The 19200-nt window shown below is 33.9% G+C and overlaps 1 protein-coding gene across 6 annotated transcripts in view; it reads left to right on the top strand.

The window, feature by feature from the left end:
• Positions 1-19200, top strand: part of Nfib (nuclear factor I/B) — a 226094-nt gene that overhangs the window by 155366 nt on the left and 51528 nt on the right. For all 6 annotated transcript variants that reach the window (XM_013020813.1, XM_013020811.1, XM_013020810.1 and 3 more), the window contains exons 5-6: positions 4634-4754; positions 7988-8106. In XM_013020813.1, coding sequence (XP_012876267.1) covers positions 4634-4754; positions 7988-8106 — 240 coding nt within the window. The remainder of the gene's footprint in view (positions 1-4633; positions 4755-7987; positions 8107-19200) is intronic.

Raw genomic sequence — 19200 nt, 5'->3', positions numbered from 1 at the left:
CCTTTTCTGCTTGACTCATACATATACTAGATATTGCAAATAAGGGAAACCATGGGGCCTATGTTTTTTTGGGTCTGGCTTACTTCACTTAATGAGCATAAAACTACACAGTATTTTAAGGTAGTGACTAGTGAAGTGATCTCTAAGCCAGTAGGTGACAATGCCTTTTGTAATGTAGTTTCTCCAATAACTCAGATTTCTTTAAGTGATGAGCACAAACACCAGGTCTACCAATGATACCCATGGGCATTTAAGACCTTAGGTAACATCATTTCTGGCAAATTCTGGAATAAATACATAATTCTGGAATAAATACATACATATAATTCTGGAATAAATACATATTTCCCTTTATTTGGGGAACAGAATGGGAGATGAAAATTGAACACTATTGTTCCTGTAATCTAGGGAATGTATTTGATGGATTCCGATGGTTTGCTCAATTGACTAAGGCCATGTAGCATTATGTGCTTTTTCAGATCAGTTGCTTTTTAATTTGGAAAGGAATATACCTCACTACCACATTCTAGAATCTTATATGACAGGAGGTACTTGAAGGCACATGTGTATGTATTTTCCTGTTTAACTGTAGTAGAAAGTTCTGAGGCACATGCCATTTTTGAAAAACCTAAATTTGTACTTTCAGCGCTATGATGCATTCTCATCCATCTTGAGAAGGGCAGTAAAGTCATCTGTCAGAAAATATTTATTTAGTACCTAATTATAGGTAGCATTATGTTAAGTGCTGTCTGAAGAGAACCATTTTGGAACTTTCAAAGCTCACAGTGATATTTGAAAAAAAAGTAGGCTAAAAAAGCTCCTAAACAGTTCAGAAGCAAGGTAAATTTTGCATACTTCATTCATTCTGTCATTTCTTAGAGGTTTTTATGTTATTTGACATGACAAACATTACTGACTTGTAATTAGTACATTAATTATACATATTCACTCCTTAATTTATTTAACAAACATTTATTTTCTCCTCTGTGTGAAAATAGCCATCTCTGTAATGCTTGAGAATTTTTTCTCTCAAGTGTTTTAATGTATTCACATAAAATCTTGTTTATACAATTGAACTTTATTGGTTATGAAATATAGTTTGCTAAGTCAACATAAACTTGAGCATAACCCTTGTACTATATAACACAAATTCTAGCTTCTTTAGGGTTCTGTGGCATTTTAATGGTTCTGTGCTTTAGGGTTTTACTATCATATGACCTTCTAATGTGTATGTTGACGTAAGTTAATGACACTGTTCAGTTTTAGGATAGTGATCTCTTTGTTGAATGATATTATCTCCATCTGAAAAGTTGATTTAGGATCAGTCTTTGGAGAGAACAATAAGCGAGATTAAAGTTTGACCTCTAACCCTTACTGTCTGATTCTTTGGAGCTCTTTTTCTAAGAGGGGATTGGTAACCTCTTAAACATGATTTGCAGCTTTCAGCTTTCTTACAGCAATCTGGGAAGAAGTGCTGATGCTCATCTTTGCATCTACTCTAAGTTCTTCCAGAATCTTGTAATCAGGAAGCTGTGACCTAGATTTGCTGTTGTCACACAGTCTTCTTGTCACTAAATAAATAGTATGTGTTTTAGTATTTTGGCCATGTAATCTACTATTACTGGCAGAATATATATTACATTTTGCAGGTCCAGCTATAGAATTTATTTCTGTAGCTATCTTGTCTATTATTACTCTAGAATAGTTCTTCTAGAAAGAAATTCAAACTGAAGAATTTTCTGAAGAATTTTTCATGATCATTTTATTATTATTATCCCATAATTTTTATGGGCAAGTAAAGTTTGTTGACTATTGAACATATATATCCAAGAGGAATGACAAGTCTTTGCCCAATTATTATACAATATTAATTTACAAACTGTTTCCAAAATATACCTTTCAGCTTTTTATTAGTAACTTGGTTCTCTAAATGATAATTAATTCTGATGTAGGAAGCCAGATACATCACTCACATTCCCTGAACTCTTCAAATGTCTGTTTTTAACACATACCCTACTTCTAATATTACATAAAACATAGACCTGATAATAAATTTTAAGTATGTGGCTATTGTGAGATTTCTGACCTCACTTTTTTTTCGGCTTCTGGTATATCTCAAGCCATAACAAACAACTATATCGGTTGTTCAAATAACTCAAGTCAAATAAATCATCAGGCACACAGTATACACATATAATATGCTGGGCTAGAAGAATGTTAAAAGTATTTTATATAAAATGAACAGTCTAACAGAAGACATATCATCTACAAGTTTGTGTATATATTTTTTAAGTTTTGATAGAAAAAGAGAGATGTTCTTTGTACATTTCTTAAATACTTTTCTGCAGTAAAGCATGCAACTTCTGAACTTCTTAAATATATTTCAAGTTAATTTTGACCTACCTCATATTAAAATACAGATTACTTGAAAATGATAATGAATATGTTTAGGATGTTTGTATAATTAATTAATTAATTAATGTTTAGTGATAGCGTTGGTGATTGAACTCAGTGCCTGAGCATTGTTCCTTAGCTTTTTTGCTCAAGGGTGGTATTCTACATTGAACTACTGTGCCACTTTTGGCTTTTGGCTAGTTAATTGGAGATAAGCGTTCTCACAGACTTTCGCAATTGGGCTGGCTTCCAACTGCAATCTTAAAATCTCAGCCTCCTGAGTAGCTAGGGTTCAGGCATGATTAACCGGTGCCTCTCTTGTTTATTTAATACTCTAGGTAAAAAAATAAATAAAAAATGATAATTTATAGTCCTTTGGAAATTTTCCATTCAGCTGGAGGCAGTTAGGAGAAAGGGGATTTCAGCAGATTTTGTGTTATTCTGGTGTATTTCAAGGTCTCTGGAATTCTGTGCTTCAGTAGAGAGAATGGAGCTTCTGAAGGCCCCAAAGTGAAGAAATACCATTTGCCCTTTTGTTACCTTTGGTAACAGCTGCCTTTCTCTACTTTGCACATCATCTCTGTCCTTGACTTTGCTCTTAATAACAACCCTAGTTCATAATTATCTTCCTTTTAATACTTTGCTTATTCTCCAAAGTCCAGTACCATATATGACTTTTCTACAAACACCTCAGACCATTCAAGTCCCTCATGGAATCTTTTTCCCTGGGAATCCTACAGCATGTATTGCCCATATAGTTCACTGGAGTAGTTGCATTGTGATCCACACTATCATGTTACTTACATATTTTATACAAGTGTTTTGTTTACCTAGCTTGATACATACTACCTCTGATGGCAGGAGTATTAGAAACTGTTTTGTATCCACTATAATACCTGCCAAAGTGGACATGGTCAATAGAATCCAGATGAATAAACCCAGAAAACTGGTTCATTCTTATCACTTTAGTTTTTAGCACATTTTAAATTGCCCCATATTTATTAGCCACTCCTATTCTACTAGGAAAGAAACTTGGGGAGGGAGAAAAAAAGAAGGAAGTGAACTCACATTTGGTTAACATAAATGATGCACTAGTCATGAGGCTGGGCTTTTACTCCTTTGCTCATTGAATCTGCAAACCCATCATAAATGGAGATTCACCTTTGTTCCTAATTTACAAGTGGCAGAGAGGGCTTCAATGAAAACATTATTCATCTTTCAAGACTTTGTTCATTGCATCACAGCATGCTGCCTCTTAGATATATTCAACAAATTACTAACATATTAATTATAATATTAATTACTAAGTTTAATATTACCATAATATTAATTCATATTAAAGTTATAAGTATTGACAAATTCAGAGAATTCTTGCTATATAAACTACTACCTTAAAATACAAAACAGCATTAGTATATTTTAAATGACATATAAAGTTGTGGTATCAAGGTTTTTTAGAAGTAAAACATAAATATTGATCAAAGTAATAATGAATATTCAGTTGTAAAAATCTGAATATATATTTTAAAAGCCACTTGGTTTTTATTTTATATTTGTAAATTTTATTTATATGCCTTCCCTAATATTTCTTTTATCAAATATTTACTTATAGCATTACTTATATCAAATAACTATAAATATGGTGTGTTTTGTGTTAGGTAGACAGACAAGATTGGGCTAGGTAGTATACTCTAGCCTTGAACTTGCTCTGTGGTCTAAGGACGCCTCAAACTCTTGACCCTCTTTCTTAACTCTCCCAGGATTACAGACACATACTACCATGTGGCAATAAATATAATTTCTAATCCACCCTACTATTAATGTTAGCATTAACATAGAGTAATAATGTTAGGTATTTATTTGTAAAACCAGTCTGCATTTTCTTACGTAGCAATGATATGGTCATGTGCAAAGTTGTTTGATGCTAAGTCATAGGGCTTTTGCTCTACTTAATTGAGATTGATAAGGAGATGACTGACAGTTATAGGCAATATAAAGGAGTGAGTGAAGGTTCGGGAGGGGGATTTGGGTAAGTGATAACCAGTGATCATGGATAGTCTGCATGCCTCAAATGCCCAAATCTGATATAAAAAGGTTCTCAAGTTCTACCCCATACAATGGATATTAAAGCCTTGAGATAAAGTTCTTGTGCAGAAGCATGAAAAAGATTGGATTTTATATCTGAATAGAGTTAAATGTGAATGTTGGTCACAATGTTTCTTTTCATTTTATTCTGCAGCACCCATAACCCAGGGAACTGGAGTGAACTTCCCAATTGGAGAAATCCCAAGCCAACCTTACTATCATGACATGAACTCCGGGGTTAATCTTCAGAGGTCGCTGTCTTCTCCACCAAGCAGGTAATGGAAAGAGGAGCTTCTCATGTTCTCATCTTATATGCAGAGAGGTAGGTAGGTTGATAGGCAGATAGACAGGTAGGTAGATACGCAGATGAGCATGAAGTTAGATCTGTAGACAAACAGGAAAGTAGGTGGATAAAGAAAGAAGAAATAAAACAGTTTTACTTAGTCTTTCTTGGTATAATTTGTTGTGGGTATCTTCAAGTTGAGTATAATTATTGTTCTAAGAACTTAAATCTTTTCTGAGAGGACAAAACAACTATGAAAATATATTAACATGGTTTTTATTCTGTGCTATGAAATATAGTTCTTCATATTAACTTATTTGGGGGCAGTTTTTGGAATGATTTTATTGTGTCAGTGATCCCTGGTGTATAACTGATCTGTCCTTGTAACTGTTAGCCTAATTTTGCACACCCAGATAAAGAAACATGAAAAATAGAAAAAGTTTAGAATCAAAAGGCATTATTCTAGGTCAGAGTTTTTGCTTGGTTATGCTTTTTGATGAAGTTAGTTAAATTTCTGCTACCAATGAAAGTGTTACCTGCTCTGAGATTTTGATGAACCAATCTTTGCTGTAAGGTTGAAAAATAAGATTTCTTTGTTTTTAAGTTTTGTTTTGACATTTATTTTATCTTGTGGCCTTCTTTTGGTAACTGACAAATATTTAGATATGTTATTTTGTTTTTATCAATTAGATCTCACACATGTAAAGATTATCTCATTTTCAGGACTTTACATGTCCATTATTATCAAATATAAAAGCATAAATGAGTCCCCAAACAAAACATATTTTTCACTATGTCAATTTTTAAAAATAAAAGAATACTTGGATAAGATTTGCCTTAGACCACTGTTTTTCTCAATATAAAATTGACTATATTCGAATTAATTAGAGGAATAGTCATATTTATATGCTTATAAACTGAGGCCAGTTTTATGATCAAATTATTTGCATGTAATTAAATTTTGTAAAAAGATAATTGGGTCAATTGTCACTAAAATTATCTCTAAAAAAGACTGAGATATTAAATATTAAATACATGATACGTTTTCCATATTTGAACTGTGAATAGTAATTTGTTTACTTTGCTAGGATGAATATGTTCTCAGCTTAGATCTTTACTCAATATAGAAACTTCGTCTTTCACAATTAAGAACTTAAAACATTTCTTTATTACCTTGTTAGGAAAATAATGCCTTTCTAATGTTAAGTTTTCCATACTTCTGATGACTCACAGAAGAATTAGGTGAAAAGGAGAATTAAAAATGAAACTTCTGGTTAAGCACTAGCTCATAAGCTACTCAGGAGGCTGCAATCTGGAGGGTTACAATTGAAAGCCAGCTCAGGCTAAGAAAAATTTGTGAGACTCTTCTTCCAAAATAACCAACAAAAATCTGGACTGGATGTGTGGCTCAGGTGGTACAGTGCCAGCTGAGCAAGTTCAAATTCTGGTATCAGCAAAAAATAAAAAGTTGTAACTTTGGATACTTTTGGAAGACACTGATGAAATGTTATTGATGCTTATTGTAATTTAGCACAGGTAGAAGTTTTTAATTATGTAGTGCTCTTAGAGCATTGGGCCAAATACTAATCACAAATATATTTATCAACACACTCAGACATACACAGGCTTCAAGGCTTGGAGAATGTAGTATCCTGGACAGGACACAACTCATGGATATCAGAGGTCCTTTCCAGGTGTTTGATTGTTGAAAATCAAATTAATTGTTTAATGGGAGTATATGATAGAATACCAACCGTTGAGGCCCATATCAGAAAATAGTTATTTTTAAATCTTTAAGATGAGTCATATTTTCTTTATTAAAATGTATCATTTGGCTGGGCGCGGGGGGCCTAGCTACTGAGGAAGCTAAGATCTAAGGATTGAGGTTCAAAGCCAGCCTGGGCAGGAAATTCTGTGAGATTCTTATCTCCAGTAACCTACTCAAAAAAAAGCCAGAAGTGGAACTATGGCTCAAGTGGTAGAGTGCTAGCCTTGAACACAGAGAGACTCAGGGACAGTGCCCAGGCCCTGAGGGTAAGCCCAAGGACTGGTGGTTTAAAAAAAAAATTCTAAATGTTACTTTTTAGTTTGAGTTTGGCAGTCACCTCCTTTTTTCCCTTGATCTTAACTATAAAGGATTAGCAGTCTCATATTTTAGGAGGAGGCAAAGAATACATGTAATAGGTTATAATCAGTGAAGTACTACATAAATTTTATTATTATCATTAACTATGGGGCTAATACTAATACTTAATAAGTATCTTCTAAATGTTAACCACTTAACAAAGAACTTTATAATTAATAACTTATTTAATCTTCTTGACGAACTCCTTTGAAGTAGAGTTTATTATTTCCGTTTTACAGATGATTAAGCTGAATTTAGAAAATTTGAGGAGCGCTCTATTAAGAACAAATAAGCAACTTAGTCAAGATTTATGATTTTGAAAGCTTTTGTTCTGTTGTATTCCATTACACTATTTCTGAACATATAAGAACACTTGTCAAAGGCAAATGATCGATAAATAAACATTATTAATATTGATAATTATATTACAAATCAAGTTCAATTTTTAATGATGCCAGACTAAGTTCTAAAATTGGCCATATGCTTGCTATGTAGACATTCTGCCACTGAGCCATAACTCTAATCTCAAGTTTAATCTTAATAGCACAATTTTAATATTAGCAGACAAGGCACATTGAATTTACTTTTCAAAAGTTGAAATTTCTTTGGAAGAATTTTTGAGCAAGGTAAATACAATGTATACTGTATTTCTTAGTCAGTTGTTATAAGATACTGTAACAGCTAGAAATGCTTGCTGCTCATGTTGATACATGTATACTTACTATTCTTTCAAAGTGATTTTATGTTGTGTTTATGGTAACACACGACTGTAAAGATTTTCTCAGATATTTTTGATTGTGAGGCACTTAGTTTGAATTCAGAGCATCATGCTTGCTCAGCTTACTTGATCATGGAGTTGACACTCTACCACTTGTGCCATACCACCAGCCCAACTTTTTGCTGGTTATTTTGGATATTGAGTCTTGAGCACTTCTCTGTCTGTGTTGACACTGAACCACAGTGCTCTAGATTTTAGCCCGCTGAGTAGTTAGGATTACAGATATGAACCAGTATCTCAGGTTCAGGTCATTTATTGTTAAATGATACTATACTTCTTCCTATAAATCCCAGTTAATATAATTATTGTCATATTTTAACAGCAAAAGACCCAAGACTATATCCATAGATGAAAATATGGAGCCCAGTCCTACAGGAGACTTTTACCCCTCTCCGAATTCACCAGCTGCTGGAAGTCGAACATGGCATGAAAGAGATCAAGGTGGGTAATGAGGCAATGTTTCAAGGGACATCAGACTACATGGTTTCACGTAGTCAATATTTCATAAGAAAACTGGTATAGATTTGTACTTTCTTTGTGAGATGATTTTGGTTAAAGATAATATGCTAGTCATAAAGTCACAAAAATCCTATTATTACATGTTTAATGATACTTTCAGAACCCACAGTTTACACACACACACACACACACACACACACAGACATGTGCACGTGCACGCGCGCACACGCACGCCCAAGAGAGAGAGAGAGAGATTGTGGTCTGCCTATAGTTATTGGTTAAATTTCAGCAGAACCCAGGTTCTGATTCCATTTGATCAGATAGCTCTTTTCTGTGGGGCATTTCAAGGAGGAGCCAAACTTCTAACACTCCGGAGGGCCAACTGCAGAAAGCTATCATTTGAAGGAAACATAATTCATTTAGGTGGTAATTAAAACACAAACAATAAGCAAAAACATTTTGTAAGAAAGGTTGTATCTGAGTCAAAATAGTTGTATTTTCTAGATAAAACTATGATCCAGGGTTGGGAAGGTGGCTCAGTGGTAAATTGCTTGCCTTTCATGCATGAGGCCCTGGGTTCGATTCCTCAGCACCACATAAACAGAAAAATCCGGAAGTGGTGCTGTGGCTCAAGGGGTAGAGCACTAGCCTTGAGCTGAAGAGCTGAGGGACAGTGTCCAGGCCCAGAATTCAAGCCCCATGACTGACAAAAAACAAAAACAAAAACAAAAAAGACTATGATCCAGTTCAAGGAAAGCTTTGGAGAGAAATATGCTTTTAAGAAATAGATCCTTTTTAACTTTCTATGGCCTGGGGTTGGTTCTTTTTCCTTCCTAATGCATATTGAACTTTAGTGCATTTCATCACTAATACCCTTACCTCTCCCCACATTTAGGACAGTATTAAGCATAGACATAGAAAAATAGTTAATTGCAATTTTATTTGTATGTATGCAAATACAATTTTAGATCAGCTCCATAAGATGCATCTGGAAATTGCTTTTAAAATCAAATCCAGTATTTTAAAATATTTCTACATTCAATCTTGATCAAGATACTTTTTTTTTTTGAGAGAGTTGTGGGGCCTGACCTCTGGGCCTGGGTGCTGTCCTTCAGCTCGTCAGCTCAAGGCTAGTGCTCTACCACTTGAGCCACAGTGCCACTTCTGGCTTTTTCTGCTTATGTGGTGCTGAGGAATCGAATCCAGGGCCTCATGCGTGCAAGGCAAAGCATTCTACCACTGAGCCATCTTCCCAGCTCCAAGATACTCTTTATCCCAAGTAGAGTGCTAGCCTTGAGCTGCAGAACTCAGGGACAGTTCCCAGGCCCAGAGTTCAAGCTTCATGCCAAAAAAACAAAAAATGAAAAACAAAAACCAAAAACAAACAAAAAACCCTCAAACCTTCAGAAACCTTTAAAAACCTTCATGAAGGTATTAGACTTTGAGTCAGTTAGGTGCCCTTTATCATGGTGATATTTTAACTAATGAAGAGGTGAGAAGCCTGGAAAATAGGGGACAAGGGACAGACAAAAGTAGAGCCAAGTGCTGAGCTGGGCAGTAAGTTTCAGAATGGCCACATGTGCCATGTCATTGGCTATGCGCCTCTGAAGGAATGTCATCAAGTATGGCAGGGTTGTTTTATGGAATGACTTGGAAATAGCTGAAGAGGTTTGGCTTTGGTGCGTTCTCTCAATCCTTCTGAGAGTAGACAAAAATCATCCTCAGAAAACATAAATTAACATTTTATCACTCTGTTGCTTCCTATCCATCAGAAACTCCCCATTGCTCTTTGGACAAAGTCAGAATTCCCTAGTTTGACCAGTAGACCCAAAGACCCTAAGTTGCTATTCTGTCTTTCCTCCTGTCTTCACCTGAACTTGATGTTTTGTTTAGATTTGGTAATACAACACCCCGGACCTTGCCTTTTGGAATATTATTCTAACTCTTCCTCTGGCAAATTCTTTGGCAATTTTAAGGGTTCAGGAATTTCTATCTAAATTAAGCCCTTGTTTTTGTTTGTTGACAAGCAGTATTTTCTCTTCATAGTAATTGTAAAAGAAAATTTCCCTATTTATTGTAATTAATAATAATAATTGTTCATTGTCTAAATGTGTCTGTATCATGTGGGCATTGTCCTTATCTGTCTTGGCTATTGTTGTCACCAACATACAATAGAATGCATGGACATGCGCAGTAAAATCACAATACATATTTGTTGCATAAACAAACTATGATAGGCAACCCATTCCCTTAGTGAAAGCTAGATGAGCCTGAGTTGTAGAAGTATGAAAACAAGACTTTCAACTCTTTATATTTTATTGCTTGTTTTACTGACAGTGTCAATGCATTCTAAACAAAGCTATATTTTCCCTGTCAAAAAATTATTCTAGGGAAGATTCTAATGGTAATAATAATAACATTTTGAATGAGTGGGAATGGATGTATTGCTCAGAAAAGTGTAGGTGTTCTTTATTACAGAGTGTCACTTTGTAAGAATTGATTCTTCTTTCAGCCTATTCCATTAAGCCAATCTCAAATCATATTATAAAACATTTCTGAAAAGTAGAAGGGAAACTGTCATTCTTTTTCTTTGTAAAATCATTGCATTGTCATGGTGATTTTCTATTATCAAAATGACTACAATTATTGGAGAAGTCTGTAAAGGCATATTGAGAGTAAGGGAGAGTGTTCCCTCTCATGCAGACTTAAAAAGAAAAAGTCTTGTCAGTTTAATTTTGAAGACCCTGAAGACTTTGTAATGTGAACAATAAGCTATTGTGGAAAGAAGGCTTCAGTGACAATGACAAAATGAAAGCAGTACACAGTACTATCTTTATAAATTTACTAAGTCCAATGGAGTCCTTTGGTCTTAGAAAATCACTTTTTTTGAAATTTTGCAAAATAAAATGCCCCACTATTGTTCTTGTCCATCTTTACCTATTCTTAGGTATACCTCTGTCCAAACTATTGACTAAGTGCCATTTTGGCATTTGTAATAACTTTAATGGGTCTTGTATTTCTTTCTCCCATAAAGCCCTATACTAACTAATCAATAACTACTTAATGGTTAGTTGTAATATGCTTGTATTTTTGGTGGCAGAAATAACTTGAAATTGGCAATTATTTATTTCCTGGGTATGTACCTTAATCTATTAGGGTAATTTTGCATTAAACTATATTTTTATCCAAACATCTAGGAAAACTGATTTTGGAAATATGAGAACTAAATATAATGGTTCAGGCTGAAACATCAATCTAAATCAGTAAGATTTCTTTCAAATAGGCAAAAATAAATGACCAAATTTATTATATCTATTTTGACACAGAATCTAGACTTCATGTTATATCCTATGTAATTTTTAAAATAATTTACTTTGAAAACATTTTTATTTTAGCATATTTAAACATAATTGCATAGTAAATTATATATTTTTTCTTTATTTCTTTACTTTCTTTTTTCTCTCTCTGTGCTGTCAGTGGGTCTTGAACTCAGAAACTGGTGTTCTTTCCCTTTTAACTTTTTCTTTTAAGGCTGATGCTTTACCACTTGAGCACAGCTCTATCCATCTTTTTTGGTGGTGAAGTGGATATAAGAGTCTCATGGACTTTCTTGCCTTAACTGACTTTAAGCTGTGATCTTCACTCAGATACCAGCCTCCAACTAGCTAGGGTTCCAGCTAGGGTTACAACCCCCAGCTCCTTCTATATTAATCCTTTTCAAAACACAAAGTTAAAATTTCCTGATTATAAAAAATAATTTACAATTCTGCAAATATAAATGTTAATATTTTAAACTAAACAGTCAATAGTGTTAATAGTTTGGTAGAGGATTCTGTAATTTGCTTAAATTTCTTCTGATGATTAGTAACAGATATTAAGTTTGTCAATATTACATTATGTAATATTTACCTTTTTATTTAATATTTTATACATAGAGAAGGGAAGGAAAAAGAAAATACTTTGGGGCTAGTAACAAAGGGTAAAGAGCAACTGCTACATTTCCTTTGGATGTACTAGAATACTTTTCTTCATTTATGAAGAATCTTATGAATCCTGGATCTCTTTAAACTTCGGGATATCCCTCATTCTAATTGACAGTTTTTATTTATGGTGCTTGAGATTGAACCCAGGCCTCATCCATACTAGGCAAGTATTCTACCACAGCTATACCTCACAACCCTGAGCACTTGTTTAAGACTTTAATGGACAAGTGCATATTCTACCACAGCTATACCTCACAACCCTGAGCACTTGTTTAAGACTTTAATGGACAAGTGCATAAAGCAAGTTAGCTTATCAATATGAGGGCTGAAATAACACTCACAAAAGACTGTCGATATCTTGTCTACATTTAAATTTTTCTACCTAAGTCATTTTACAGAAAGCTCTGCTTCCTAGATGAAGTACTTTTCTAAATGTCACTAGAGTAGTCTGTTGTAATTTCTGATGTGCAGAGGAAAAATGAGAAAAGTCATGGTTTTTCCTGTAATTCAAGTTACTTTCATGAGACTTAAGTCCCATTCTAATGTCCAGGAATTTGATAGGCTGTTATTTGCTTGAACATTTGAAGTAATCATTTATCAAGATCCTTATACCCCTGCTATTCTAATAGTCATTGATTCATCTAAGTCTGAATATAGAACTCCAAAACATTACTTAATAGACATTAGTGAGGAAAACGTGATAGGGTAAATATATTTACAACAAATAGTTGAGGATTTCTAAATGGATACTTTAATAGCTTCTAGTCTAATGAACATTAAAACAACTTGTAATCTTAGATAAATGTAAATTTCGTTTTCATGCAGTACAATTTTATTGATTTCTATACATTTAGGATTTGAGATAATCTGGCTCCATTAACATTTACAAAATGTCTACCATATGCCAAGAATTTTATGGGCACTGGGCACACAAACATGATTAAATGAACCTCCCAGCCTTGACCTGATGGCAGAAGAATGATTTTTACTACTATGAAATAAAGGCATTTCACAGAAAGTAAATGATATATACTAAATTATAAGGTAGCTGTATTTATACTTTATACTGTAGTACTAACTTTTTTCATAAGCACACAAAATCAGGAAATTCATATGTTAGAAAAACCAGCCTGGGAAGGTGGCTCAGTGGTAGTGTGCCTACCTTGCATGCATAAGGCCCTCCGTTCCATTCCTCAGCACCACATATACAGAAAAACCAGCATTACTTGGTGTATTGTATGTAATTAGATTTTAAGAATTGTTAAAAAAAATTGAAATCTAAAATAAGGAATATTTAGACATTATATTCTGGTTGCTATAGGTGCTCGAAAATAAAAATGTTATTTTTTTTTAATGTTGAGTATATAAAAAGGTGGTTGAGCATTTGCCTAACTAACACAAGGCCCTATGTTAGATCCTCAGCACATTAAAAAAATTCTGTCACATAAAGTCTGTAATTTTATGTATTTGTAAGTCATAGGGATTTTACTTATGAAATTTTAGAAATATTTTCCATAGTAAAGTGGTCTTAAATGTTGTACTGAATTTCAGTTTGTACTTTGTAGATTTCAAAAAGTATGTAACATCATTAAATGTGTGAAGTCAAATAGCCCACAGGAAAACTGAAGACTAGAGTCATAGGACCTCTTCAATACCTTGGGCTCACAAGGACATAAATACCTATAAATAATAGTGTGGTAGCATCCAGATAGAACCAAAATTTAAAATCAGCATTTAATCTGAGTTTCAGGAATGTTAACAGCTGTGCAGAAGATGAGTAGTAAAGAGATTCTATTTTAACTAAACTTTGAACTTCTTTTTATTCATGTATGATTGAACTTCTTTTTATTCATGTATGACTACATAGAATATTAAGTGTACTGTTGTGTGCTCTGCATATACAGGAAATGCTGTTTGCCCTTTTTTTTTTTAAAGGTTTTGAAAACTCATCTTTTGGGGAGCATTCAATTTTAAATTTGGGGAAACACTGTTGGAGCCCTAACTTTCACATGACAAAGGACAGATTCTCAAGAGTCTCTCAGTGGTGGGGGTGGGGGGGCCTGAGTGACTATTCTCTACAGAAGGAGGAGGAGCTGATGGCTGTCTTTGGGGACTAGTCAAACATCAGAAGAATTAAATAGCCAATGCCAAACATTTGACTTTGAGCCAGCAAACAAGTAGAGAAAGTTTTTATAGAAGTCCTTTGGCAAGATTAATGTCAAGAGGAGCGGTTTTGATGTAATGTATAAAAAGTTTGAGTTTCTTTGTTGAGCTTCTTACAATAAAAAGAATCTAGTCTATCAACATCCCTGATAAGAAATTGATTTTTCAGACATAGATAACAGATTATTAAGCCCCTTAGTGAGACATTATTCAATTTCTTTGTTTTATAGTTAAGCAGTTCAAAGCTCAGAGAAACTGTTTTGCACAAAGTAGCCCATTGTGGAATTGAAACCCCTTTGTATGACTACTTAATAATATATTTTTAAAGTATCCTAGTCATGAATTCCAGAGGTTAGGCTTTCTTTATTAAAAGCTAACTATTTTTTCTTTCTGTTATCTTACAACCTCCCTGGAGAATCAATATGTATGTAAACTTATTTGTGTATAGAGAAATGAACTAAAAGAATTTTAATGCTGCTGTTTGAGGTTTGCAGATGATCTGTTTCTCTAGAAACCTTCAGGTTCAACCTTCTAGAATTAAAATGAAAGAACAGAAGTGAATTTGTTAATTTTCAGGGATCTGGAAGAATTATTAAAACAAAGTTTTGAGATGGTAGTTTTTGCTAGGAAAAGTAGAGAGAAATGTAAAGTGAATCTCCGTATATTAACACCCAGCTTTCATGTTAACAATATTTTATTAGTCCCGTTGCAGTTCTTAACTTTTAGTTTTTAAAGAAGTATTTTAAAGGAAATCATGTCATTTGCTTATAAATATTGCTAAGTGTTTCTAACAGTATCAATATCAGTCTGAAAAATACAATATATTTTTTTAATATAACCTCATCCCTTTTTGTCACTGTACAAATTAAACCAAAAGGGAGGAAATGTAAGGTGACACTCTCCTTGCAGGCCTAATCTCTACCTGAAATGGCAGCGCCTGCACAGTAGGTGAGGCACCTCCCACTTCTGGCTCCCATGATAAAAGAGCCTCCTAGGAGCCAGATGCCATTTTCTCCCTTTCCTCATTGCTTTGCTAGCAATAAATATTTTCTTCTACTTGACTTCTGTCCACGTGGTCTCTTGGGTTACTTTCTACCTAGGTTACATTTTTTCCTTCACCCTGTGTCCTATATATACACAGTTATCTGATTTGGGGAAGGGCAGGGGAACAACAAAATGGTGAGACAAAGGGTGAACCAATGCAACTTACAAGACAATATAGTTGGAAAGGAACTTTACAAGTTGGAGGCGGGGAGTGGGAGAAATACGAGGGAGGGAATAAAAAGTTGGACAAGAAATGTACTTATTACCTTACATATGTACATCACCTTGACAATAACATAAAGTCACACAACAACGAAAAAACAAAAAACCTAATGTATAATGACTGCAAGCTCAAATTCCTCAGAATTTCTTGAAGGATATTTTGTTTGAATTAGAATTCAAAGGTGGTCCCTATGTCTTATTTATTCTTTCAGCTTCTGTTTATTCTAAACTAGTCATCCTTCCTCTTCCTTTCTGTATCATTTATCCATTGATGAAACCCATAATAATTGTGTTCAGCAAGCATTTGTGGCTGAGGAAAATAAGACCTTACTGCCATTTTGTGGCTACCGTTTATTTGGTACTTGCTATCTGTCAGATTTAAGTTTACATAAATTTTTGCTTTTAAAACCTATAGAAAGGTGGGCACTGGTGGCTTATATCTGTAATCTTAGCTACTCAGGATGCTGCAATCTGAGAATTGTGCTTCAAAGCCAGCCTGGACAGGAAAGTCCATGAGACTCTTATCTCCAGTAAACCACCAGAAAACCAGAAATGGTGCTGTGGCTCAAGGAGTAGAGTGCTCGCCTTGAGCTGAAGAGCTCAGGGTCAGTGTTCAGGACCAGAGTTCAAGCCCCAGGATGGACCAAAAACAAACCCAACTAACCAACCAAACAAACAAAAACCTATAGAAAACCCCAGTTCACAGATTATTAAACTAGTAACTGCCCGCACAGGCAATTGACACTCCAGCTATAGAATAACAAAGCTAGATTCTAAGTTTCCTTCATGTTCCAATATTTCAGATTTTATATAAGTCAAAGTCAAAGAATTTGACAATCTTCAGCAATCCCTAACTTGAAAATCTGTAACTTTTTTGAGAGCCAACATGATGTCACAAGTGGAAAATTCCACACCTGACCTCATGTTTTGGGTTACACTCTCAAAATACTGTAGAAAACTACCTTCAGGGTATGTGGTTAAGGTGCATATGAAACATAAATGAATTTCATGTTTAGACATGGATCCCATCCTCAAAGTACCTCAGTATGTGTATATAAATATAAAATATGAAGAAACATCTGAAACACTCTGGTACCAAACAATTCGTAGAAGGGCCTTGAATTCTTCCCTTGAGTCTTTAAGCTTTCATTAGCATGGATCTTTTTGAAAACTCCAAAGGTTTCACATTTCATGTATTACCTTTTAGATGTTTATTTAAAATACTCCTATTGAATAACACAATAATTGGACTGTTTATGTGCTTTGAGGCACCACATGTTTTGCCTTATACCTTAGGAATGCACAGTTCTCACAAATACATGTTCTGTCCTGCACTGTTCTGCTACAACAAATGATTGATAGAGATTGAGTTATTATAACAGAACCTTGTTATGGGATCAGTGTCTCCTACTTTGAAAACAAATGACTCAGCCAGACGGCAGCATTTATTTTCTCTAAATGACTAGGGACGTAGCAATAGGAGACCATTATCCTGTGACAAGATTCTATTTCATTGACATTATCTCACAAATGTAATTGGTCCATTACTAAATAGAGGTTTTGTTACGGATCGATTTTACGTGATTTCTAAAACCATTAGGATAATAAATATACAATCATCATAATTTCATTGACAGAACATTTTTTAAAATTTACATTTGTTGGAGGGAAAATACAGATTTAGGATAAACTAAAACACTACCATTTATGTCCATTTTGACAACCTTTCCTTTAAAAGAAAAAGAATAATATGCAGTAACTTCATTGTGCTCTCAAGCTGACAGCCTTAAAATTTTCATGGTTTTTTTCCTTCTCACTAAACCATATCAGATCATAATTGTTCTCAATCAATTAGTGTACTACCTCACAGTAATGATTTTATTTGAAACAAGTTCCAGATCATTTTTAGGACTTTCCTGTAAATCCACTAAAGTAATACATCACATTTGAATCCACGCTAACTGGTACCAGCGTGGAAAACAATAGCATCAGTAACAACAGAAACACTGAAGCATCTTATAGTGTAAGTGTTTCTAAATGCATGGTTCCTACCCCCTCTAACCCCCCCCTTCTCTAAAAACTCATCTGTAATCTTGTTAAATTAGAACTCTTCCAGTATCTTTCTGACTTTTACAGTTAAGGTTACAGTATTGATTGTATTTTATAGTCCATAGCTCTCAGATGCTTAACATTAATAAGCTTCCATAGCAAGAGTTCTCCCCAGAGTCCATGTGAATACCAGTTATGTACCTACACTGATGTTTAGTAAGTGACTAAAATATATTCTAAATCCTGCATAATTGTTTGGCCTTTTTTTTTTTTTACTCCTTTCAGAGTATGTTTACTAACATTACACAAGATGCTTTATCCTTGTCTGATAAAATGAAATTTCTAGGACAGAAGCATTTTTAAAAGTCAGTTTTATTTACTCAATCTTCATTCTTTTAACACTGTTCTTCATTATTGAAAGGTTTTTTTTTTATTTAACTGCCTTAGGAGGTGTTTGTAAGCATCAAAGGGGTTTGAATTTTAACTTTGTATTGGGTGTAGGTGTAGCCTGGAGTCCTTCTTTTTAATGGAGATGTCTTAAAATAGAGACTTGTAGTAACATACTACTCAATTTAACCAGGGTTAAAATATGGCGACAGACTCATCAACCATCGCAGATTGTTTCAAGTTCCTGAAGAATACAGTGTTATGCCTGAGTATAATTAAAATAACTCAACAATTAGGCAAGAATTCATTTATTTAACACAAAGACTACCTACCATACTTTCTTTTTTAAAAAGAACTGATTTTTTATTTTTAAAAAGTTGAGAGTTCTGCTTAAGATTATCTCTTTACATTGATTGTCATTTTTCTAGAGTTATTTTGATGTGTAATAAATGTAAATATATATAAGGAGATACTTTCTTAGCATGACAGCTAATTATTTCTTGAATCATCTGGCATCATAATCAATCTACTGTAGTAGGATTAAGTCCATATGTCTTGTCAAACATTCAGAGCTTTTGTAACTTGGAGTGTGTAGGAAGGACTTGTTCACATTTGCCATATAATCATAGAATTGTATGTCTTGAAGAATCTCCAGAAATAGATAATTTATTTTCTTCTCTGTATTTTAAGAAGATATTCACTATTTTGTTTTTAGCCAAATAAACTGCAAAGGTTACATTTAAGCATTTCATCTTAGGTCTTTAGAAAATCAGGCATTTACTCTGTATAGTGTGATGTTGACCATAATAAAGTCTAGCATTGTCAGGCTTTATGGGGAATTATTTATCATATTCTGTGGAGCTACAAGCAATATTTTCCACCAGATATATATATGTCCTAACTCCTATGGTAAAACTATTAGTTCTTTGTGGGAAGTTAAGAAAACATACCTTCTGTCTGATTATATAGATAATACCTTTTAATATTTCACTTTATTATGTACTAGTTTGTTTTACTATATATTTTTCTATATATCCTATTTTTATTCATAAATTTTTGTGTTAAGTTGGGTTTATACGATGCTAGCTTGTACATTACTTTCTTTTTTGCCTTTTTTCTTACAATATAACGTCTCACTGAACTTGTAGTTGGTGGCGTGGTGTAAAGCAATATGCTAGGAACTGGGAACAATGAAAAGAATAGATAGGAGTGAATTAGTCAAGATTAG

Source organism: Dipodomys ordii, unplaced genomic scaffold, assembly GCF_000151885.1.
Source record: "Dipodomys ordii isolate 6190 unplaced genomic scaffold, Dord_2.0 Scaffold53, whole genome shotgun sequence".
Taxonomy (NCBI): Eukaryota; Metazoa; Chordata; class Mammalia; order Rodentia; family Heteromyidae; genus Dipodomys; species Dipodomys ordii.
The sequence above is the reverse complement of the archived record's forward strand: the minus strand, read 5'-3'. Positions and strand labels throughout refer to the sequence as shown.